This window comes from Bombyx mandarina, chromosome 01, assembly GCF_030267445.1.
Source record: "Bombyx mandarina strain Sakado chromosome 01, ASM3026744v2".
Taxonomy (NCBI): domain Eukaryota; kingdom Metazoa; phylum Arthropoda; class Insecta; order Lepidoptera; family Bombycidae; genus Bombyx; species Bombyx mandarina.
In genome coordinates, this window is record NC_143208.1 from 12025181 (window position 1) to 12050162 (window position 24982).

A 24982-nucleotide genomic window follows, 5' to 3' on the forward strand; every position below is an offset into this window, starting at 1 on the left:
ATGTCGCCGTGTCGTTTAGCGCAGGCCATGTCCTCTAAAACTGACTGTAACAGTATTATTATTATTAGCCTTTGTAGCTCTAACAGCACGCGGCCGTCTCGATCTTTTCTGATCTTCGACAGAGGAAATGTTGTATCTGTTGATAGTACGATATACGAACAAACGGCTGATACCAAGCTTTTGAAATGTCTGAAATATGACCGACGGCTCCATACCCACTTTGTGCAAGGCGATCACTGCAATCCTACTTTCTTTAACACTCCATTCCATATTGTATTTTGATAATGAACACGAAAAAAAAAATGTGAAACGGTGCAAAATCGAAAGAATTTTTTAAAATAATATACGTTTTCTAAATTCAAAAGAATTAAAACGTTTTTTTTTTTTTTATGTAACAGTATTTATGGCCAGACTAGTTATTATAACTATGATAATTTTGAACAACAGTAATAAGTGTTTAAGTAAGAATACTTGGCATGGTAATTTTGTCTTGGCACTAACTACCACATTTTTTTACGTCCCAAGCCATATCTAGTTTTTTTAATCTTTTCTATATTTCAAACACCCATGCTAGAAAGGTGTTTTATAATCTTAAATAATAAAAAAAAAATATTAATCAATAATTGGAACAAAAAAAGTATCGTGTGGTGCAACGAAAATCGATAGCGAATTATGGGAAGCAATTATACGTTTCGATTTGAAAGGTGCGACAGTTTTTACTTTACTTGCAATTAAAATTTCAAACTCATACCCCAAGGTCTGCACTATTAATTCATTCGTTCTGATGTCCGTGTGTTCCTTTAACTACTTAACACCAGATACTGTGAGCTGATCTTCCATCTGGGGTAATAAAATGTGAATCCTTAATTAGTTTCTGTTTATAAAACTAGAGTATCATTTTAAATTTTTTTTATTTTTTATTTGCGTTAGGCAGCGGCTTGGTTCTGCCCCTGGCATTGCTGAAGTCCATGGGCGATGGTAACCACTCACCATCAGGTGGGCCGTATGCTCGTCTGCCTACAAGGGCAATAAAAAAACTAATAAAAAAAACAGCTTTTCACGCGCAAGGGTATATTGTGTATAATATAAGTGTATATTATGTTCCGCATCTAGTCCTTAATACAGTATGGCTTAACGGATTTTTTTGGTTTAAGCTTAAAGAGAACAAAATATGAAAACAGTGCCTGTAATTTTTTTCATAAGATCGAAAAAAAGCATAGGAAAACATCTTATTTTAAAACAAGCATCTTGAGCGAGAAAATTCCATTTCGCTAAATTGATTTCGCGAATCTTGTGGAGTTGCGTGGGTTGTTGGAAAAATAATGAGCAAGATTTTGTCAAAGGCATTTATTAAATCAATTCAATGATCAAATGGTAAAAAAATAGGCTTTGTCTAACGGCAAAAGCGTCATTGACACTGTACCGTTCATTCGCACAACACAGTTTTACTATGACTTTTTCATATTTTAGTTGAGGACAGATTTTGAACAGAAAATAACTAAATCTTCCAATCATTTTTTTTTTATCAGATTTCAAATCAAGAACTTAACATAGAGCTTCATACATATATGTATAATTTTTATTGAAAGCTGTTGTATGGCCGACATTCGTGTAATTGGCTTGTCTTTGACCCAACCATAGATAATACACTATACACAGATTATTAAGGTACATAATATTAAGTTTGTTTATGTTTGTTCACTTAAGTATGAAACCTCTATGAGTTTTTACATATGTTCTGAATCATTTTAACAAAGTCACTGTCGCAACCCATAGAGTAGAAAGTCACAGCCGGATTGCTATGGAAACCAACAAACCATATTGACAATAAATTAATCAATTCCACTGGAAAAAACGTTGCGAAATTTCCACCAATTTTGGTTCAAAAATGTCTTTCAAACGTGTTATGAAGGGTCAAAATACGGACCGATTGCCTGCTCGTGGCTTGTTCCATCAAAACGTAAATGCTATTACTGCCTGCCAGAGCGACTGTATCAGGAGACTAGGAAAGACAATTCAACTGGAACAAGAAGCTTATTTGATCAATCATCCAGAGGTGGCGTCTTAAACACTTAAAGCTACGATTCATAACAGTAAATTTAAATCTCTTCATTAATAAACAGCACCTCCTAGCTAAAAGTTGAAGTTTCCGGGAATCTTCTGGACGTGGCTAGCACGTCTATATCCAGCAGTACATGTCTGTAGACTAAGGATGATGTTGTCAATAAAATAACTAAATTAAATAAAGCAGATTTTTTTCTTAGCTTCAATTGGTGGAGGCTGTAATGTGCACGAGATTTGTGTTTCAAGCTATGAATCTTACCACTCGAAAATTGCTAGTGGTAATACAAGGCGCATTTCAATTCGGTAGTGCTTCTGTTTGAAGTATTAAGACAGCCGTTGTTCAAAGCGCCTGCAATATGGTTGTATTAATGTAATGGAGTTCATTAACTTATTAAGAGTCCTAGAGATTATTGATCTATTGGTTCTTTAAAAAAATACAATATTATTAAATTATACAAATAAATACAATATTAAAAATACAATAAATTAGGAACCCATTGAAATAGTTCATATCTGAATGTGTTGAAATTCATGTTGCTATTTTTCCATAGGCTCCGCTTACTACCTAAAATTGGCAACTTTAAAAATAAACTTCAGAATAAATACGTCAAAAGTTCCGTAATACTAAAGCTCTGAAACATCTGGTTTTAATTTCCCGCAGGCGCAATATGTTTTCCTTACCACGATCTTTTAGTGATCTGCAAGCTAGTCTACTATCATCAGCAAAATGTCTTAATTAAATATTTTAATAATTATAGCTAAACTCTAAGCAGAAATAATATTTTAGGTGAAAGCGATGCTTGAAGGCTTTGTCTGTAAAATGGTGCAACAATCGAAAAAAAAGGACATTTTAAAGGAAGCTGCTCAATATTTTACTAGAACTGTGGATGAGCTAGAGTGTGAGATCAAGGAGTTTCTGGGCTTGCCGGCTGACGCTTCAGACATTAAGGTATAAAACCACGAAACTAATCACGGAAAAAATCTTAGCTATAGAAACTTACATATTTTTGATTAAAATTGAACTAGAATTATTTAGTTAACCCTCATTTGAAGTCGTCGTGACCTCATCGGGCAACTAAATAATCCAAAGAACTACCGATTTTTAAAACGGAAACTTTAAAAATGTTCTCATTAAATGAACAACGGTGTTTTTTTATCGCACAGATTAGTGGACGAGCTCACAGCCCACCTGGTGTTAAGTGGTTACCGGAGCCCATAGACATCTATAACGTAAATGCCGCCACCCACCTTGAGACATGAGATCTAAGTTTCAATTTTATAATCCAAAGACTTTTCGGTTTTCCTGGCAGGGTGTCGAATCTCATAGATTTGATATTTGATCGCATAGAATGTGCGTCTTGACAGTCCGCAGACATTAGGAGCGAACCGTCGGCCCTAGGATGTCTTAGGACTCTACTCGGGTATGTAAAGGTACGGATACGGGTTGTCGAGACGATCATAAATGACCAACGACGTTGGACACCGCGGTATGGCGCCCAGTGAGGGGCGGCACCGCACCCGCTGCCGCCGCTTTTCCGGGTTAATCTGTTGGGTCAGAAAGAGCCTGCCCGGTTGATACACAGCCATCGAGGTACTTTTCTACAGTACATCGGGCGACAACTGTAACGTGGATCGCACCTAGAAAGGCAGCCGTGGCGGCTGACACAGCCTCGTCAGCACTTATGTCGTCCAGTAGTTAAGACGTCTTCGGTCGCGATTCACTCAGTGCTGTAACCGCAGACCGCCCTGACCGCGATCGCGCACTGCGTACGTGGCAACATCGCGACGTTGTCACTGGGTAGTTCCCAAAGACATCGAAGGCCAAATATCAGATACGGCTGTAGATACCATCAGGGCCTGGGGCCGCTCCTTCTTCTGCATTCTCATGCTTTTTCTATGAGTTCTGGAAGAACATTTAACACTGGATGAACCGTGAGCTCGATCAACCAAAAATATGTTGAAAAAAATCGTGTAAATGTAATATCATTAAGGGAAATATATAAAAAAAAAATTATAAATAACTTAGCTGTGACAATCAGGGCGTAAATATATGTAGCGTGGGCTTAAATGTCCTTAGCTTGGAAGAGAACATCCGGTCTCATTAATGAGAATATATTATTATATTTAAAAACGACAACGTATTTATTTATGTTTTAGTTAAACCAACCAACAATGTATTATGAGGATTATGAACTCAAGTCGGACTTGCAGAATATTATAAGGGAGCATTACCCACCGGAGCCGTGGACAATACCATCCCCGATATCTACAACACCTGCCACTTTATCTTCTTCATTTTTATCTTGTGTGACTTCGGAAACTACGTTACCAACTCCAGGTATAGGCCTGACATTAGATTTGGTACATTGCACCCACGCAAATAGTACAGTACCACTTTAAGCCTTAAACTGTAATCTCACATGTACTACAAATAAGAAGAACGGACAGTTGTGGTTATAAATATTTTTTGTACTATTTCAAAGTCACCATATTAACTTCCTAGTAAATAATTTAGAAGAAAAATAATCAAATAAGCTTTGCTTGACCGTAAGGGAAAAACGCATAACGCTCCCGATTGTATATTACTCGAACAATCGTAATGTATTTTTATAGATCTTGGTTCAATCTATGAAGAAATTCTAGAATTCAAATTTAAAACTTAACTAGAAAACTATTTTTTTTTTTTTACATAGAGTTGAATAGCAGCTTACGCTAAATGAGATTAAACATACTCATTACATTTCTCGAATGCGTTCGTACGTTAAAAACATACTCGTTGATACAGCTTCAAAAACTTTTGCGCAAGCGCTCACGACAACCAAGGCCCTGAAACTGCGATACTTTATTAAGACATATTTTTTTATATGAATGCTAGCGACATCTTGTAGCGAATGCCCCTAAACTTATACGTTGTCAAAGTTAAGGCATTTCACTATTGTATAACTAAACTCAGAAAATAGAAAAAATAATAAATCATACAAGTCTTTATTTGTTATAGACAAATTGATTAAAGCTTATCAATTTGTGGATTATGAAAATTTAATTAAATCTTCATTAAAAAATAAAATATAGGAAAGGTTATTGCCATCTACAGGAGCAATGAGAAACTAATCGAAACGAATCCATCTAGTGACCGACTCCCGCAAACACTTTTGTAGAGTGCTTGAGTTGCTTATCTATAACTAATTTATGTGTATTGTCTATGACGATAACTGCGTTGTAGTTCCGATCAATCCAATGTACAATTAATACAAATATAATACACAACGCAAATATAGCATAATTATCGCAACGAAAAACCACCGGGACGAGTGAGAGCCTCAATAAGTGAACCTTGAAATTTTAAATTTGGGAATATATGATATGAATTTTGGAGTTAAATTGATATTGTCATATGTTTTTAAATTGTATTATAGAACAAATATTGTTTTTAATTAGCGTTATAATATCATATATTTTATTAAATCGAATTTAAGGTGGTTGAAAACGCGAGTAGACATTTTTTTATTCGAAAATTAACTACTCACGTAAACGATCAACTTTATTTTCTCAGAACCAGAAGCACAACCAGAACTGACGCTATCGCAGATTTTCTACAACACTATATTAGGTACAGTCGATAAAGCAGTATACCAAAACGTTGACGCGGCTACACTCAAATTCGACACAGCCTACGTAGAGCTTCAAAAAGCAGTTGAACAAGCTATGGAGATTCCGGTCATTGAAATAAGAGAGGACATAGCAGAATTACTATATAACTCTTATAAGATGTTCGAACTTAATATTATGGAGAAGGAAAGAATCGGTAAGTCGATTTTAGGTTCAATCTAAATTTTATATGTTATTTTTTAATGGATTTTGAAAGAATATTATTATTATTAAGTTTTCACAGGTCGTAAATGGATTAGAAACATGTTTTTCGCTTAATTAATACATGATACAACACGGCTGAGCTCGTGCTCATTAATTAGTCTCATTTATTATATTATATTAATTAATGTGAAGCTAAAAAGGTCTTCGAAGCAACAATTAATTTTCGGTCCAAAAAAAAACATATTATTCATATGTCAGTCAGAGAGAGATCTTGATGCAGAAAGATAATGCATTAAGAAGATATTATTATAATTTATCCAATTACACATTGCATAGTTTAAATTATTTATAGTTTAAATGCAACGGATTTATCATCATTCGAATCTAATGGACGATTCCCACGTGCATAGAAGTTGATCTTTCATGTCTGACGCTTCCATCACGAATTCGGGAAATGATAAAATCGCCAGCAGTTTCTTTCAAATTAGCAATATTTTCACTCAAACATTTGACAATAATTATCCTTTGACATTTCTCCATTGATTCGTAAAAAAAATCGTAAGATTTCTATGGACTAATCTTATTATTATTTATGTGTGTACGTTATTTATGTGTGTATGTATATATGTAGTCTAATATATTATGTATTAGTGTCTTATTTTTTTTTTTATTATTGTTCTTGTTTAGATTGTAAATTGTAAATTGATTAGATTGTATTCTTCTACCCACTCATTTAAAGCTTTCCTTCGTTAAGAACGGTTAGCTGGTAGAAAACTCAATTGTTGAGTTAAGCTCGCCATTTTTTATATCTTATCGCAATTACTGTAATATTAAATGTGTGTACAATAAAGAATAAAGAATCTTGTACAAGCAAAATGTCCCCACCATACTATCTATGCTTCGGAGGAAACGAGAAAATACTTAACACCACAAACTACCCCGTGTGCTTCTAACGCCGGTTTAACTATTACAATTTTTTTAGCTGCCGAAATTGCTTGGGAGAAGAGAATGAGGAAAAAGCTTAAGAAAACATTGCGACGTCAAATGAATTTCAAAGGTATGCCTAATAATGTCGCTTGCTCAAAATGTTTATCGATATCTATACAGGTAACTAGTAATTAAAAACAAGTACATACCTTATGTTTTAAACCTAAAACAAATTAGATCAGCGTCGTTTTCTTAATTGTCAATTTATTGACATTCACTACTATTTTTTTTTATTTTTTTTTTTTACTCGAGGTTAAAAAGCTTAATGCAAATAAAAACATTAATTCTATCACGAATCTATTCCCGAATTATGATTGTAGTATCAAGCCGAAAACTTAGATATTCTAACCTAAGTCATGAAGAGTCACGATGTTACGAAATCATTTTACTGCAAAGTATTTTCATTTAAAAATAACATGCCTTAGAATGGGTAGGTCACATAGCGTGAATATCGGACGGCTGATGGGCAGAAAATTCTTGAGTGGGGACCAACGCAGTATGGGCCACCTTTCAAATGGACTGATGACCTAATGAAAATCGCTGAGGCACGTTAGACTGGCCGCACTCGAGACCGATCATAGAAGCCTATGTTCAACAATGGACCGCTATAGGTTGACATGAAGAATTGAAAAATGTTTTTACCAATTATTTTTTAAATGTAGGTTACGAAACTCCACCAACGCCAAAGAGTGAAATTTCTTCCCACGAGAGCTACAAGAAACCAATGCCGAAATCTTGCGTTTGTCATCCGCAGAACAACTACAATCGGTATCCTAAGGCATGTTTTCTTTTTTAAATACCTTAATACATATTACCTTTTCATTTTTAAATTCCCATGTACCATTTCGGTGCGAGAGCATTAGCGAGCGTCGAGTACGTTGAACCCAAAAATAATACACTAGAAACAATATGGTTTGGACATAAAATTCAATGAGCGGTCTGTTAGCTGAAAGCATTTTCTAAATAACTGAAATTGACAGAAATGAAAGCAACGTATCACGATGTGCTTGCAGTTATCATAAAATAGCTGTTGGTACCTACTAGAAGCTACGTTAATATAACTAATAAAAACATTACACTTAGAAAACAATAGTTGTAATACGTAATATGCTCATTGCTCATTGTGATAAATCGCGCCTCTTATTCATAGTCGCTGGGCATGTGCCAGTCCTGTTTACATTTGTTTGTTGTCAGATACACGTTTTCTATCGTGGCAGCCTGAAGTACGTTAGCGATTGCCCACAGTGGGTACTTCACAAAATATTTACATTCCACCGCGAAAGTTCACCTAAACAATTAGTTATCATTGCAATATAATGTTACTTTTTTTTTCACGAACTGTGCTAAATGACCTCGAAACGAATCAACAAAATGTTGTTTCTACAAACACAAAACGGATAATGTAAATTGACATCTGAGCCCGTCATTTTAAAGTGTTTATTCGATTAGTTTCGCTTAAAAATTTCAGGACCGTTTTGGTATTTATCTTCCGAGAGAAACAAGTTTCAGTAATAAGAACGTGACGGCGACACCTAATATTTCTCTGGAAGATGTGTCTGAAGATGTTGGCGTGGATAGCGAAAGGGCGGACACAAAGTCTTTGGTCAGCCGAAAGTCTGCTGTTTCCACTAAAAGCAATGTCAGCAAACTGAAGGAGAAATAATAAGAGCGATACTATAAATAAAAAACATTGTGGCTGAGATATCGATTAAATTTTCGCAAATGATACACGCTGGCCCGGCGCTGAATCTGAAGTGAATTGAAAACTAATTCTTATTCTGCTAACCGCATTTGAGTATTTCTATGTTTTTACTACTATTTCGAAACTAACATCCCATACATTTATTTTAGGAAAATATCTCTGTACTTACTTGGCGGAAATGCAAATCATGTAGGTGTATTACGTAGATACGATAGTTCTACATTTTTATCAAAATTCACGTCACATCATTCATTCTTTTGAGTACACAAAATTGTTTTGCTTTATTTCTCAATCACCTCACTTCTATTAAAAAAAATAAAGATGTATTCAGAATACATAATGAGGCGAGTACGGTGTTTAATGATTCAATTAAGCCGTATTTAGTGATATGTTATTGTTGTAAAAGAAGTTTTTATTAATTATATAATGTAACTAATATATATATTTAATTAACTGTATGGTTTCGGGATTGCGGAAACAAGGAAAACTAAAACAACGGAACGAGGCAACAATAACGTACCTATACGGAAATTTTAATTAAAAGTTTTGATCCGCGCCGCTGCAGGTGCGCTGTTTATTTATTTATTTTTGTTTTCTAGAAAAAACAAGCGAAGCGATTGTTTGCGGTGAAAATGGATGTATTAAAAAGAAATAAACGTGTATTCCATTAAATTCGTTGAACATTTTTTAATGCCTCTTCCAGTCTTGCTCCTCGTGTCGTGTAGTTTGTGTTAACCACTTCCATCCATGACTTCCGTCTTCATGATGTTGTGCCGTCTCATCCTGTCTTTGGCTACTCAGAGAGCATCGTAGACTGTGGAATTAATGGTGGTGCGGATCAACGCGTTAGACTGCGCCCCCACTCAACGATCTTTTGTCTTTCGAATTTGTCAGTAATCAGCAGTTTTTCAACTCACCGTCTTTTCTGAAAATGTGTCCGAAGTACTTTATGATTCGCAAGGTACCTAATATGGAGCATACTACGTAAATGCTTAACACAACCGCATTCTAGAGCTATATTCACAATCATTTTAAGGGCGATAATTGTATTGCATATATTGTAATGGCATAAAAGTTAATACCCCATAAATATTATTAAAAAAAACACAACAAAAATACGCTATCGAGAATCTAAATAAGTAAAACGTTTCAAAGTGAAATTATAACAATAATTATATCAATATTTCAGCAACGCGTGAATAATAAAGCCGTAATATTTCCAGGCGACACTGAATAATCATTAGCAATTAATAAGACGAAAGAAACGAAGCCTCGGTGAGCACTTACCTACGCAACATAAACGGGCACGAAAAGAGAAAAGAAAACAATAATCTATTTTGCAAATTGTCCGGCATCATTCACTCCATTCGAATGGAAGCCTATCGTTTTATTGAAGACGAGATTTTTTCAGCTTTTGTTCTTTCGAATTGTATTTCAGCTTTCAATTATTTTTTTTTGTTTTTCTTTTATGCTTATTGCACAATTAATAGTGTTCACCGTTGCTTTTGGAACATCAGCTGTGCAAGGGGAATAGTTAAGACACTCCTCTACCATTTAGAATTATATTCGAGACTTCATTATTTTGAATAACTTACTCAGCTTAATGCCATTAATTTTAATGAAAGTAGTGTGCTACAATATTGCTGATAAACTACTAAACTAAACAGGTTCTTATTGTGCTTTTTTTGCGTTTCTCTTTCCGCACCAAACTATCGCCACGGGGATGAGGGGTAGGCATAGAGATGTTGCTCCGTAAGTGTTTCAAGTCCCCATTCTTTACTAGTTTGGGAGCCTCCACGGGCCATCAAAGAAGACAATGTGTAAACTGCTTACTATAAAGTCAATGATTATCTAGAATATTGCACAAAGTGGGAATGAGTTGCACGCTCCGGGAATTTCAATATTGTAAAATTGTTATGTTATAATTACTTATTGTAATATGAATATTTAAAAAAAAAAAATATTGAAATTAAAAATAAAAATCTATTTAAAAAAAAAAAAAAAAAACATGCCCGCTGAGTTTCTTGCCAATTCTTCTCAGGACGGAGGCTAATTCTTGTGAATTGGCGGTAATTCTTTTGACGTTCAACAAGTATGTACTTTCATTTATGTTGAATAAAACTTTTTTGATTTGATTTGATTTGATTTGATTTGCTTTGTGCGCATCTTGCGATAGAACATCCGGGTGATTCATCTATGCATTCCTTGACCTACGCTGGTTTTGGCCCGGCGAGGTATCCTGGGGACTAGAGTTGGCGACATCGTATAGGCGGGCTTGGAGTAGAAGGCCACCGAGCATTGCGGTCGTGGCGTCGACGACCGCCGGTTCGGTATCCAGTGAGCCAGGGCACCGGGGAAATATGCACTCCGCACCATGGTCCTCACCTTTTCCGCAGCCTGCCTTACATGATTTCTGCCTTATCAATTATTGAGAAACAAGAGGCTTAATTTGGTCCAACCCCGACATGCTCCACCTACCCCCTCTAATGCGGAATGGATTTCATCAATAGTTATTACAATGGACTTGCCCTTGTAGACAGACGAGCATACGGCCTAACTAATGGTGAGCAGTTACCGCGTATGGTCTAGTCTATGTATAAGCATATGGACGTCAGCAATGCCAGGGGCCAAGTTATTGCCTATAGTTGACTAGTCACTGAAATCCTCGTTTGAAAAAAGGCATGTCATAGCGCTCATGAAACTCATGAAACAACGTGGAGAGAAGTCTATTCCAAAACTAAGTGGTAACTAGTAAAAAAGATATCTGGTAAGGTACTGTAGATGAACGCAGCGGTTCTAAGTACTATAACTATTCGGTCCGATGGTAAAGTTCCATAGTCCTCTTACAATCTAGGCTTTAGCCATCGCAACGCCGTAAGTTAGAGAAAAACTGAAGGTAAACTTCATAAAAAAAAGTATTTTTGTACCTGAAACATATATATCTTTATTGCCTTAATATGCAGACCAACTTATGGCCCGGCTGGTCGTGAATAATTACCACGTTAATGAAAATCGACAAAGCCAACAGCATAGTCAAGTCACTCTCTACATGCCTATCAGACCAAACTTTATGATGAAGGAATAAATAAAAGCATATAATTTAAATTTAAAATGTTTTGGCACTATGTCCGTGAGCTCAATCGGGTATCGCCATCCTGTCTAATTCCATCTCAATTTATAAATCTTAACTGCTAAATAAATCAATAACGCTTTTGTGTTATAATCAAATTATATAATATACGATTGTTAAGTTACGGAAAAATAATCAATTAATTATATTAATTAATATATAATAATATAATATACGATTATTAAGTTACGAAAAAATAGTCAATTAATTATATTAACTAATATATAATAATAATGTTCGAATAATTTTCTCTCCATAAAACAATATCATTTAAACATTGTTGCTGTTGTCATGTGTAGCCCCCCTCTTTTCTCCCTTTGATTTTTCCGTTTCAGCTGTCAATATGTTTTCAAAACTAAAAGGCCGGAACGGATATCCACCTCCAATGTAGAATTTGCTCATAAACTCGACCCTAAAAAGATGAAACGTATTATTTTAAAACAAAATTTAAATTTCAAGTGAGTGAAAGTAAAATATAAAAAAAACCCTTGCCGTTCCGGCTTAAAAGACAAGATAGTAGTTATTCTAATCTAACAAATAACTTCGGTCACATGGCTAAGATAGTAGTAAATTCAAGATAGGCTTAACAATGTCGAAAAAAAATTTAATTTCGATTCTAAATATTTTTTGAACATGAAATAAGTAGTAATATTTACTAAAGAACATCGTCAACTCCTAAATTTTAGTTGCCACAATTAAATATGATCAAACATAGCATCTTCTACAACTTACGAATTGTTTATTATTTTAATACACAACACTACACATCTGTTGCCAGAAATGATTAATTTTGTAGCTAACCCACGCGAAACAGTCACGTGAACCACTCAATTAATAACAATAAACTTACAGTTCAATAAATGTAACTTACAACAAAAGGGAAACGTGTATTTGTTCATTACTTGTATTTCTATATTTAGTAGCTCTCTCATCTCTCTAATTTTTTTTGTCATCATAACTCACGGCCTACCTGCATTGCCTTTAACAGATAATCTAATTGCAAAACGTGTGTGAAGTGTATTCATTAAAAACCTGTATTTAAGGAACTTCTAAGATGAGATCAAGCCTATTATCAGTTCACAGACTATTGAGGATTGTTATAATTTAATTTCAAAACATATTCGCAAATATAAATGACTTGTATTCAGCCTATTTTTTGCGAAAAAAAAACACTTGTCTTATAGACGTTATTTCAATATAAATTAGGCTCAAAGTATCTCATTTTCGCTGTGTATTGCTTATATTATTATGCCTAACCACCTAAATAAATAAAAAAGAAATTTGACAGCGTGTGGAAACGAAAGCACATTATTGATTCTCATGTATGGGGGGAATATACCCAGGTCATTTCATTTCTTTAAGTAATGAAGTTAGAGAATGAATTTTTCGCGTTGAATTTCGTAAACGCATTGGTACGGTGGGTGGGTTTTGTTTCCACGTAACCAGAAGTTTTCACGACGGTGCCCATAGCCATATGTTTTATGAAATTCTCAAGTCTCATTTGCAGAAAGAAATGTGTTACGGCATAAAGTAAGCCGAAACAGGAAGTTCATTTTAAAACTTTTAAAAGAAGCCCTGCTTGTAATCATCGCTGTATACATATATTACTTTGTTGTTTTTTTATTTTTTTATTTATGTACACACAAAAAAGAAGACATAGTACAGAGTAATAGGAAAATTATGTACAAAGGCACTGCTTATTTCTTTAAGAAATCTCTTCCAGCAGACCTGCGAGAGGATTATGAGAATAATAATTAAAAGTGATCAGTGTGTGTAGAACAGCTAAAATAATAAATACAACATGAGAATTATAGTAATGCACATACACATTCCAAATATTGTTAAACTTGAATACAAAATATTATAAGTAATACAGTATATACGAAGAGTATAGAACAATGATAATTTTTTGTGTAGTCTATACTAATATTATAAAGAGGAAAGATTTGTTTGTTTGTTTGTTTCGAATAGGCTCCGAAACTACTGGACCGACTTGAAAATTTTTTTTTCCATTAGAAGCCGACATTGGCCCTGATGAACATAGGCTACTTTTTTTTATTTTTTATTTATTTATTTTTTTTGGTTTCATGTGTGTTTTAATGTTTCCGAAGCGAAGCGAGGGCGGGTCGCTATCTAACAATAAAGTGATAAAAATATATTTACCAATGCAATCTTAAAGTGTGAAGGAAAGCAGATAGCCCCTCCATTACCACCAAAATGGAGATAGTGAACATGACCCAAACGCTGAATATGATAAATACTTTGATGGCACCGAACATCGAGTAGTCCCGTAAGGCCAGTTTCGATAGTACCATATTCCATAACATTTCTGATAATTCTGTATTAACAAAAATAATATTTAATTGATATAGTATGTTTGTAATAGTATGTTGTGGTTTATATAATTTATTTTATTTGATATGAATGTATGTATCTATGTATTTATTTTGACAATGTAATTATAACCTAGTGTTTATTTTTACTCATGTCTACTATAATTTTATAAATGATTGCCATGTATTAACTTTATCACAGCTACGCACTTCTTGAATCTTTCGCTTCATCAACGAGTGACAATATTATAATTTGCGTAATTACTGGTGGTAGGACCTCTTGTGAGTCCGCACGGGTAGGTACCACCACCCTGCCTATTTCTACCGTGAAGCAGTAATGCGTTTCGGTTTGAAGGGTGGGGTAGCCGTTGTAACTATACTGAGAACTTAGAACTTATCAACTCAAGGTGGGTGGCGCATTTACGTTGTACATGTCTTCGGGCTCCAGTACCCACTTAACACCAGGTGGACTGTGAGCTCGTCCAACAACTTAAGCAATAAAAAAATAAAAAATAAATTTGTTCAATAAAGAATTTTCAATCAGTCAATCAATCAATATGTATCTTTTTCTAGTAAAACACCAGTTCCCAGTTCTAAGGACGACAGGGTTGTATTTGTGATTAAAAATAATAACATTTCAAAAACTTATTCAGAAATAATAAAGAGAAAGGAGCTATGTATTAACAAAAAATCCTATCTAGAACGAACACGAAGATGTGATGTCGTATATTAAAGTATAAAACCTAAACATAGCAATAACCATGGCCATTTTCATGAACCGATGTCTACATTAAAGTAGCAACATAAAAAATACCATAGCTAACTTCAGGCAACTAGGCACTTCGACTAGATAAGCCGCAATCTGCGTTGACATCAATGTGTACGTTTCTACGCCTCCACTCGAAATATGTTCCCAACATGTTACAGAGAAATATCTCATACAGCACAACTATGGCACGTCGTACATTTTCGCCATAGCTTTCGGAATGCTTTCGCGACACAAATGCAGACAGAACCCCAAGGAATCCCATCGATCGTATAACTGATATCCCGATATGAATATTTTGATTGGAATATGCATTGTTTGAATATTCGAAAATTTTTGAATAGTTTGAATTATTATTGTTTAATACTTGTCATGGACATTTTGGGTATTTTATTTTATTATTAGGTATAAATAGGCAGAGACAGGATTCTATAGGACTTATTCTATTATTAACATTTCAAAAAGAAATTTTGCTTTACGAATACAAGCTTTGGGATTTCAAGAAATCGAAATATAAGTAGGTAGGATGGCCAGTTTCTCAAACTTACGACAAATAAAAAATCAAGCAAAACCCACAAAATAATGTTTCGAGAGAACAAATTTGTTTCACATTGAAAAGTACGAGGGCGGGATGATAAGTAACTAGCCTCTACTATTTAAAAAGTTAAAATTAATAAAATATATAATAATATGTCATTTTTACATTCGTATCTCAGGCCACCTGTGTTCCAAATTTGAATTTGGTGGCGTGAAAATTTTATTGATTTTTTGTCATTTGAAAATATATATTTCGTCAACTGTTTTCAAAATGGATAAAATTGAACAAAGAGCGTTGATAAATTCTTGATTTCTTCATATGAAGGGCATGAAGGGGAAAGATATCTATGATAAATTAAAGAATGTTTTGGGTGAATGTGCTCCTTCTTATGCCACAGTAAAAAACTGGGTGGATGAGTTTAAACGCGCTCGTACATGAGTGTCCAAGATGAACCCCGCCCCGAACGTCCAAAAAGCGTCACGACTCCGGAAATTGTCGTGAAAGAACATGATATAGTTTTAACAGATTGACGATTGTAGTTATCTGAAACAGCTGACACTACAGGTACCTATCTCTAAAGAACTGGTACATCATATCCTAAGTGAGGAATTAAATATGAAAAAGTCATCGGCCCTTTGGGTGCCACGATTGCTTACGCAATATCAAAAAAGGATTCGGGTGCAAAACAAGGGTGCAAGAGTAATAAAGCCGATTTTTTAGTCGATTTATAACAACAGGTGAAACATGGGTTCATTATTACACGCCAGACATTCAAATCAAAACAGTGGACGCAATCGCGATGCCCGGCTCCAAAAAAGCTATGGCTGTAAAGCCGGCTGGAAAAGTGATAGCTTCCGTCTTTTGGGATGCAGATAGGATCTTGATGATAGATTACCTTCCTAAAGGTCAACGATTAATGGAGAGTACTACGCTAATATTCTAGATAATTTTCATCAGTGTATTCAGCAAAAACGACCAGGCTTGGCGAAAAAAAAAAAAACATCTTCCGCCAAGACAACGCTAGGGTTCACACATGTGTTAAAGCTATAGCAAAAATCAACGAATTTAAGTATGATTTGCCCCACCCATCTTATTCGCTTGATCTAGCGCCATCAGACTTCCACTTATTCCCTAAGCTCAAAACTTTTTAGGGCGGACAGAAATTTGCCACAAATATGAATTCATAGCCGCTATAGAGGAGTATTTTGCAGGCCTCGAAAGAAATCATTTTATTGAAGGCATTACTGCTTTAGAACGAAGATGGAATAAGTGCGTAGAGGTTCACGGAGACTATGTCGAAAAATAAAATTAATTTGTCACGAAAATTTAAGTGTTTTATTGTTAGGCTAGTTACTTATCATCCCGCCCTTGTAATAAGCATTTTAAAAATACACACTTTTAAAAATAGCATCTATGTTTAAGAAGATCGAGATAGCTTACAATTTAAACGTTAGATTTCAGCGTCTACGAATTAAGACGTGGTTTTCTCGAAACTAGTGGGAGTGGTAAGGCTTTCCTTCACCCACACTCTTAGCTATTTTTAAATCATAATAATATAATTAATGCTCCAACCATTCGTTTTCTACTTTTTATTTTATAAACTTTTAAACGTCAGCTCAAAACCATTTCAATCGGATTTGGGCTCGATAGGTATTGTTTGTTAGATTGATATGGAATTGTAGTTTATAATCCTCTTGATGTCGACTATGATTTTAGCTGATGATTTCGGGTATATCAAAGCATAGCCTACTCTACGCTAATTGCAATCGAAAAGGGATTAATTTAAAACAAAAAATTACTCTACAATACCATTAAATCTATTTTGAATTTTATAGGTCACGTTTTTTTTTTAACAAATCGCATCGTTTTAACTCTCCATAGTATTTAACTATACATTACAATAATGTTATTTTATGATTTTTATGAAAGATGTTATTTCAATTTTTTTTATTAAATACAAATTATTATTATATTCTTATCAATTTTGGGAGATTTTGTAAGATATTATTTCCGATGGTAGATGAAATTGGTTGCTTTAGGTGATACCAGATGAATAGACGGGTATACAGTACCGAGTACCGTTGGGGTAAATGTGTTCTTGAGTGGAGACCGCGAATTGCCAAACACAGTGCAGAATGACGATCATTGCAAGGTGGCTGGCAAAAGCTGAATGAGAGAAGCCGAGGATCATACTCCGTGGCGTACAATAGGAAAGACATATGTACAGCAGTGGACTATAGCGGGTTGATGATATGATAAGCAAGAACCAGCCACCACTTTTTTATCGCACCTTACCTCAAGCTATAACTGCGGTTTGTACTATCGGTATAATTTAAGGATACCCAGAATTTGTGCTTTACAATTTTAATCCACCAATTGGAACATTTAACACGGCAGAAATAAACCCTGCTTATTTATGCCGTGAAGCAGTAATGCGTTTAGATTTTTTTTTTTATTGCTTAGATGTGTGGACGAGCTCCTAGCCCACCTGGTGTTAAGTGGTTACTGGAGCCCATAGACATCTACAACGTAAATGCGCCACACACCTTGAGATATAGTTCTAAGGTCCCAGTATAGTCACAACGGCTGCCCCACCCTTCAAACCGAAACGCATTACTGCTTCACGGCAGAAATAGGCGGGGCGGTGGTACCTACCCGTGCGGACTCACAAGAGGTCCTGATTTGAAAGGTGGGGCAGCCGTTGTAACTATACTTGAGACCTTAGAACTTATATCTCAAGGTGGGTGGCGCATTCACGCCGTAGATGTCTATGGGCTCCAGTAACCACTTAACACCAGGTGGGCTGTGAGCTCGTCCACACATCTAAGCAATAAAAAAAACGTATATAATTTTTGATACTTGGTTATCTAACTTATCGATTTATCCCACCAGATGGGTCTAGCCAATGGTTTTAATCACGGCATGCATTAGATATAGACTTAAATAAGAACATAAGGTAAAATATTTTTTGCCACGGATGAATAAACGAACACGTCACAAAAACGTCACGCCATAAAAATTTCAAATTCACTTTTGGGAAAGTAAAACATAAAATACAGTAGGTACAAAGCCAACAAGTACGGCTGTATCGCATTATACTTACAACGACAATAAAGCAAATTGAAATTCCCGCACAAGCGCAACCGGCGCCCGGCTTTCACTCATATGCAATTTATTATGTTGAAAGCGTTTCAGAGATTATGTCCAGACCAATAGTCGTTTCGTTTGAAAGTTTCAGAGAAATGAAATTAAATGTCACGCGGACCGGTTATTAAAAATTCTAGTTACAAACAGACTCTGAGCTTAGAGGTCTTTAATTTTGCGGCTGTATGCATTTGAGCCGCAAGATTAGCTGCCAGTCTCGTTTTTGTCGACAAATCTACGTTTGTTCTTTGTGTTTAAAAAGTTATTACACTTAATTTCACGAATAGTAGTATTTTGTCCTAAATTCACGCTATGGCATGTCCTTCTTCAAACGAGGCTTGTGGAGAGTATTAAGCAGTAGGCAGCGGCTTGGCTCTGCTCCTGGCATTGCTGAAGTCCATGGGCGACGGTAACCACTTACCATCAGGTGGGCCGTACGCTCGTCTGCGTACAAAGGCAATAAAAAAAAAAAAAAAAAAATTGGAAGACAACAACAAAAAGGCGTGTTAATATTTTAAGGCGGAAGATGTCGATCTAACATTCCAAATATTTACAATTCTCGAAATAATTACTTTCTACTAATCAATTAAATGGGATGCTTTACACATAAAATAAGTAAGCTATACAAACATCTCCAGTTTCAGTAATCATTTTTTATTATCTCATTAATACAAAGTAATAATTAGAAGTTTTTTTTGACAACAAATTCATTGATCGACAAACGGAACAATTATCCGGTACCCTGTCAATGCAGATTGCAGTAGAGGGTCATCTTTTGACTTTTTATATACCCTTGAGACAAGGGCGGATCTAGCTTTGGCGCCAGGAGGGGGTCACATAGTCAAATTTTGATGCGTTCGTTCCCAAACGTTTGCCATTATACCTATACAAAGTTATTATATTATAGTAAATGAATTAAATATTGAAGGTATGTAGTTACATAAAATCTGTATGGTGACAAAATATATAAATAAAATCATTATATTCAATTAGTGGTCCACCTAAGTTCTGGAACCAGCTCAGGGGGTGGTCATGACCCCCATGACCCCCCCCCCCTGGATCCGCCATTGCCTTGAACCAAATCAAATTAATGACTTGTTATTTTTAAATCTATCGACGGTTTTTATTTTAGTGTTTTGTTTAGTTAGATGAGCTTAAAAGACACAATATCCTAACTGGTTTTGCTATTATCTTCGGGATACAATTCGATTTTACATAGTATTTATAGTTAATTTATGACTTAATTTTATTTTTTATATTCAATACCGTATTTGTTTACATACACATTTTCTTTGAATCAAAGACAAGGAAAAAAACAAACACCAAGCACACGGCTTTTATATTCTTCATCTAAAACTGTAATAGCGTTGCGTGGGCATATCTATACAAATAATATAAGGAGGAAAGATTTGTTTGTTTGTATTGAATAGGCTCCGAAACTACTGAACCGATTTGGAAAATCTCCAATAACATAACCCAAGGTGTAAAAAAATTACCTAAAATATTCTTTAGATCGCGTGCCCTGCGAAAACTATTGATGATAGAATAAAATAATGTACTACGACCTTGTTGAACACATTATTATTTACAAAAAGTTTCACAATAGCATATATCTAGCTATTATAGTTATGCCGCAATAAGTGTTCTTTTATTTAAAAAAATAAAACGTCAAATATTGTTGAAATTGTTGTTAAAAACACGAGTGGAGCCGGAGCGGGCCGCTAGTTGAAGATAATCACATGATATACTAGGCTGCACTAAAAGTATCGGGAATGGAATATTTCCACTGTTCCTGTCATATTAAAATATTTTTAATTGAAAACTCCTTGGTTTTAAAAATCGAATATCATTTATTTATTTAAAAAAAGATTCTCGGTCTTGTCACGAGGTTTTGTCAAACTTGTTTAGTCGTTGAGAAAATGGAATTGACTCGAGAAAATTCAAGAGCGATTATTTATTATGACTTTCGAAGTGGTTTAACACAAAAACAGTGTGTTGACCGGATGATTTCTGCATTTGGTGATGAAGCCCCATCCAAAACCACAATTTATCGTTGGTTTGCCGAGTTTCAACGTGGACGTGTCAAGCTCAGTGATGATCCCCGTTAAGGTCGTCCAAAAACTGCAGTCACCCAAAAAAACGTTGATGCTGTGCGTAAGCTGATTGAGGAAGATCGACATGTGACATACCGCGAAATTCAGGCAACTTTAGATATTGGCGTGAGTCAAATACAAATAATCTTGCATAAACAATTAGGTGTAAAAAAGTTGTTTTCCCGATGGATACTGCATTCGCTCTGTGAAGAGCAAAAAGCGGCTCGCGTTACTTGGTGCGTCAGAACTCTCGAAAGATTCCACGCAGGATCTTCAAATTCTGTATACAACATTGTATCAGGTGACGAATCCTGGATATACGCGTACGAACCCGAAACAAAAAACCAGTCACGAGTTTGTGTGTTCGAAAATGAGTTAAAGCCAACAAAAATTGTTCGTTCACGGAGTGTGGCAAAAAAAATGGTGGCCACGTTTGTCTCCAAAACCGGCCATGTTACGACTATTCCTCTTGAGGGACAAAGAACGGTTAATGCAGAATGGTATGCTAGAATTTGTTTGCCACATGTCGTTTCTGAACTCCGTAAAGAGAACTGCAACCGCCGCATCATCCTCCATCACGACAATGCGAGTTCTCACACCGCGCACAGAACAAAAGAGTTTTGTAGAGCAAGAAAACATAGAATTATTAGACTATCCGCCGTACAGCCCCGACCTAAGCCCTAATGATTTCTATACTTTCCCTAAAATAAAGAATAAATTGCGTGGACAGAGATTTTCATCACCTGAAGAAGCTGTGGACGCCTACAAAACGGCCATTTTGGAGACCCCAACTTCCGAATGGAATGGTTGCTTCAATGATTGGTTTCATCGTATGGAAAAATGTGTCAAATTTCGCGGAGAATACTTCGAAAAGCAATAAATACATTTTTAAATAGTAATGTTGTGTCACTTCGTTAATTCCCGAAATTTTCAGTGCCGCCCTCGTACTATATTTTTTCTTAGATTAATCGTAAAAGCTTCTCGTATTACTTAAATAAACGAATTAATAACATTTTTGTGTTCAGCTCAGTTTTTAAAATCATACGTATGCATTTTACATATGTATCACTTCTGCTGATAATTTTAACGAATTAAGTGATAATACAAATAAAATATAGAAATCGACGAGCTCACAGCCCACCTGGTGTTAAGTGGTTACTGCAACCCAAAGACATACACAACGTACATGCGCCACCCATCTTGAGATATAAGTTCTGAGGTCTCAAGTATAGTTACAACGGCTGCCCCACCCTTCGAACCGAAACGCATTACTGCTTCACGGCAGAAATAAGCAGGTTGGCGGTACCTACCCGCGCGGACTCACAAGAGGTCCTACCACCAGTAAATTAATTTATTTTAATTGTTACCAATCCAAGGCAACCCTATAGTAGAATTATTTTGTCGCTGCAGTTTGGGTCAGAAAACATAGCGCGGCTAGGGCGGTGAGCATGTTGCGTGGGCGCAACGCCATTATCGATAAAAACAAATGAGTCATCGAAGGCAGGTACATGGCGGCGGGGTGGTATACGAAGGGTGGTGAGACATTGTTATGTTATGAGTAATTTGTAGTTACCTACAAGTTATAGTACATTATGTCGAAGAGAAATGTGTTTTTATGCATTTGTTCTCTGAATTTCATTAGTGACACAATGGCTACTCCTTTGTTTTGTATCAAAACGGCAGAATTTATTCAAAATAATATTTGCACGTGTTGTTATCAACAATGTGTTTAAAAAATTCACTGAAATAAGAATAAATCCCGAAAAGTTACAAAGTGTTAATTTCTGCCGTTCTCGTTAACTTGCTGTGGCGATATGTGGCATAAGTATTCGATTAGTGATTTTTCTTTCAAATTTATCACTAACCCACAAAATGACAAAACTAAATACACTATCGATAACGCTTATCGACAACAATAATGCGCATCACTATGCCCGTCCATAAGGCTCGTGAGTGGAAGAGAGAGCGAAATATTCGCTTCACCGCTCCGACTTTTTATGACCCAAACTGCAGCGACAAAATAATTGTACTATAGTTCGTTTTACAGAAGAATAATCCAACCTAAAATGATATTTGTGTAGGCTGTACTTGTTTAACATGAAGCCCACCTTTAAATGTAATCTCGGACCCCACAGATTAAACTTATAATACAATATGTACATATAATACAATACACTTACCAACATGCGCCAAAGATAATGCCCATAGTCTCAAATACGAAGCTGTATGTGATATTGTACTGAGGACAAACTCTATTGTGTGTACTGCTTGATGAATCATCAAATCCCCAAATGAAGAACTGTCGTGCTCTTTTTCGCTGGTTTTCTTAGGTTCCTTCCTTTCTTCATCAGAGTCTCTTCTCTGATATCTTCTGAAATCACTCACTTTGACCTGAATAGCATTATAATGAGGTTTTTATGGATTACGATACAGGAGTGCACTCTTACATAAAAGTAAATACACTCTTGCGCTGCATTGTATTCGTAATATAATCAGTATCAACTAAGACAAAATTATTATTTACATAATTACTGGTGGTAGAACCTCTTGTGAGTCCGCACGGGTAGGTACCATCACCCCGCCTATTTCTGCCGTGAAGCAGTAATGCGTTTCGGTTTGAAGGTTGGGGTAGCTTTTGTAACTATACCGAGACCTTAGAACTTATATCTCAAGGTTGGTGGCGCATTTACCGGTGTCGATGTCTATGGGCTCCAGTAACCACTTAACACCAGGTGGGCTGTGAGCTCGTCCACCCATCTTAGCAATAAATAAAAAATACTATCATCAACAAAGATTACGACCACATGTTTATTTTTATTTTCTTGCGGAGACGGTAAAGCATATGGCCCTCTGATACTAAATGGTCACTATCGTCCATGGTATTACGTATTGCGTATTACAAGGGTTCCAACCATGCAACTGCCTACCGTTGACTAATCTTTTAAGAACCTTTTTAAAGATGAACATTTCATAATATATATCACAGTCACTATAGCTAAAATATTTAATTAACGACCAGCGTAATAATAAAATTAATCATATGTACTAGTTTATAGTCGTAATAGTCAACATTTTTAAATCTCGTAAAGTTTGACACCAAGACAGAAGCAGATTATATTATATTATAGATTAGATATAGACTAGATATAGATTAGATAGCAGATTATATTATATTATAGATAGATTTTGCTTAGAAAACAAAAATATACAAAACATAGTAAATAGATCATAGCGTACATCAGGCTTTTGTGTTTTCTTTTTGTTAGTACAGTACAAATACACAGGTGTTCCGAATAAAAGTAAAGGTATACACGATATGGCTATAATCATCAGTATCTTCTGAACTAATTCTTGTTTGTTGAACATGTACGCGTCGCAGTTCGCGCCCACCGGTTTAGTTTTAGTCCATAGGAACATGTCAATGAATAATATCAGAATTTGAGGAGCACAATTTGCACCTCGCTTGCCACCTGAAAATTATATAAAAGGAATATAACCAATTTCTGGTAACATCGTCGCCTAGTTTCTTCTTCTTCTTCTGTAACGTATTGCGGTTTTTAAAGTCAAAACGGAAATATTTTAGAACAAATCAATCGGAATATGAATTAGGTTGGTTAAGAATTATCTCGAACAAAATATTAAAGGTAGAATGTAGTGCTTTATAAAAAATATTTTGAGTAATAATAAAATATATTTAATGAATGATTACTTAATTGTACACTTCAGTACAAAAATATTACTAAATAGTGGGAGATTGTTCACTAGCACAAGCCAAGCTTATTGCTTATACTTCGGTAGACGAAGCTAACAGCGTGCCGCGTGATATTAGGTAATTACTGGAGCCAATAGAAATCATAACGTGTTGAGACATTCACATATTCAGTCCTGATCCCGAGAGATACGAGAAGTATGCCATAAGAGAATAGATTACTATACTATAAAACAATTTGGAACATAATCAAAACTATGAATATTTTAAAATAGGAAATCAAACTATGATAAACCAAAGATACTAAGAATTATCAACATGCTTCTTTCCAGAGACGAGAAGGCACTTGGGTTAATATTTCTAAATACCTACATGCTCAAAAAAAAGTTAGCAACATTACTTTTAAGTATTTAAATATTAACCGTCTTAGAAATCTGACAGTTCTAAGAGCCAAGCAAAGCCTACCGATACAAATTTAATATTTAGAGAGGCATTTAAAAAATCGAATTGTGTTAGATAACATTATTCGGAGAAAAGTACTAGAATCCACAAAAACGAACATCGAATAACAAAAGAATCGTAAGAGTTTTTTTTTGTTTCCACGAACAGTTCCCCTAATACAGTCTTCATCTCTTTAAAGATTCATTTCCACGATTACGCAATGTAGAATAATAAATCAGGACTAAACAACAGGCCAAGAATA

At 35.3% G+C, this 24982-nt stretch overlaps 2 protein-coding genes across 2 annotated transcripts in view; one reads left to right on the forward strand and one right to left on the reverse strand.

Annotated features, from left to right (window-relative positions):
• Window positions 1-2856: 2856 nt before the first annotated feature.
• Window positions 2857-9209, forward strand: LOC114246887 (uncharacterized). Its single transcript, XM_028179619.2, has 6 exons — window positions 2857-3013; window positions 4222-4402; window positions 5618-5869; window positions 6860-6934; window positions 7527-7642; window positions 8333-9209. Exons 1-6 carry the CDS (start codon window positions 2861-2863, stop codon window positions 8525-8527), a joined length of 972 nt encoding a protein of 323 aa, XP_028035420.2. The 5' UTR covers window positions 2857-2860; the 3' UTR covers window positions 8528-9209.
• A 2739-nt stretch (window positions 9210-11948) lies between these two features.
• The window catches only part of LOC114246921 (V-type proton ATPase 116 kDa subunit a 1), a 39353-nt gene continuing 26319 nt past the window's right edge, over window positions 11949-24982 (reverse strand). Inside the window, exons 12-15 of the mRNA XM_089730391.1 lie at window positions 23808-24040; window positions 22751-22961; window positions 13860-14034; window positions 11949-12108 (exon numbers count right to left, since the gene is read on the reverse strand). Coding sequence (XP_089586517.1) covers window positions 11967-12108; window positions 13860-14034; window positions 22751-22961; window positions 23808-24040 — 761 coding nt within the window. The 3' untranslated portion in view covers window positions 11949-11966. The remainder of the gene's footprint in view (window positions 12109-13859; window positions 14035-22750; window positions 22962-23807; window positions 24041-24982) is intronic.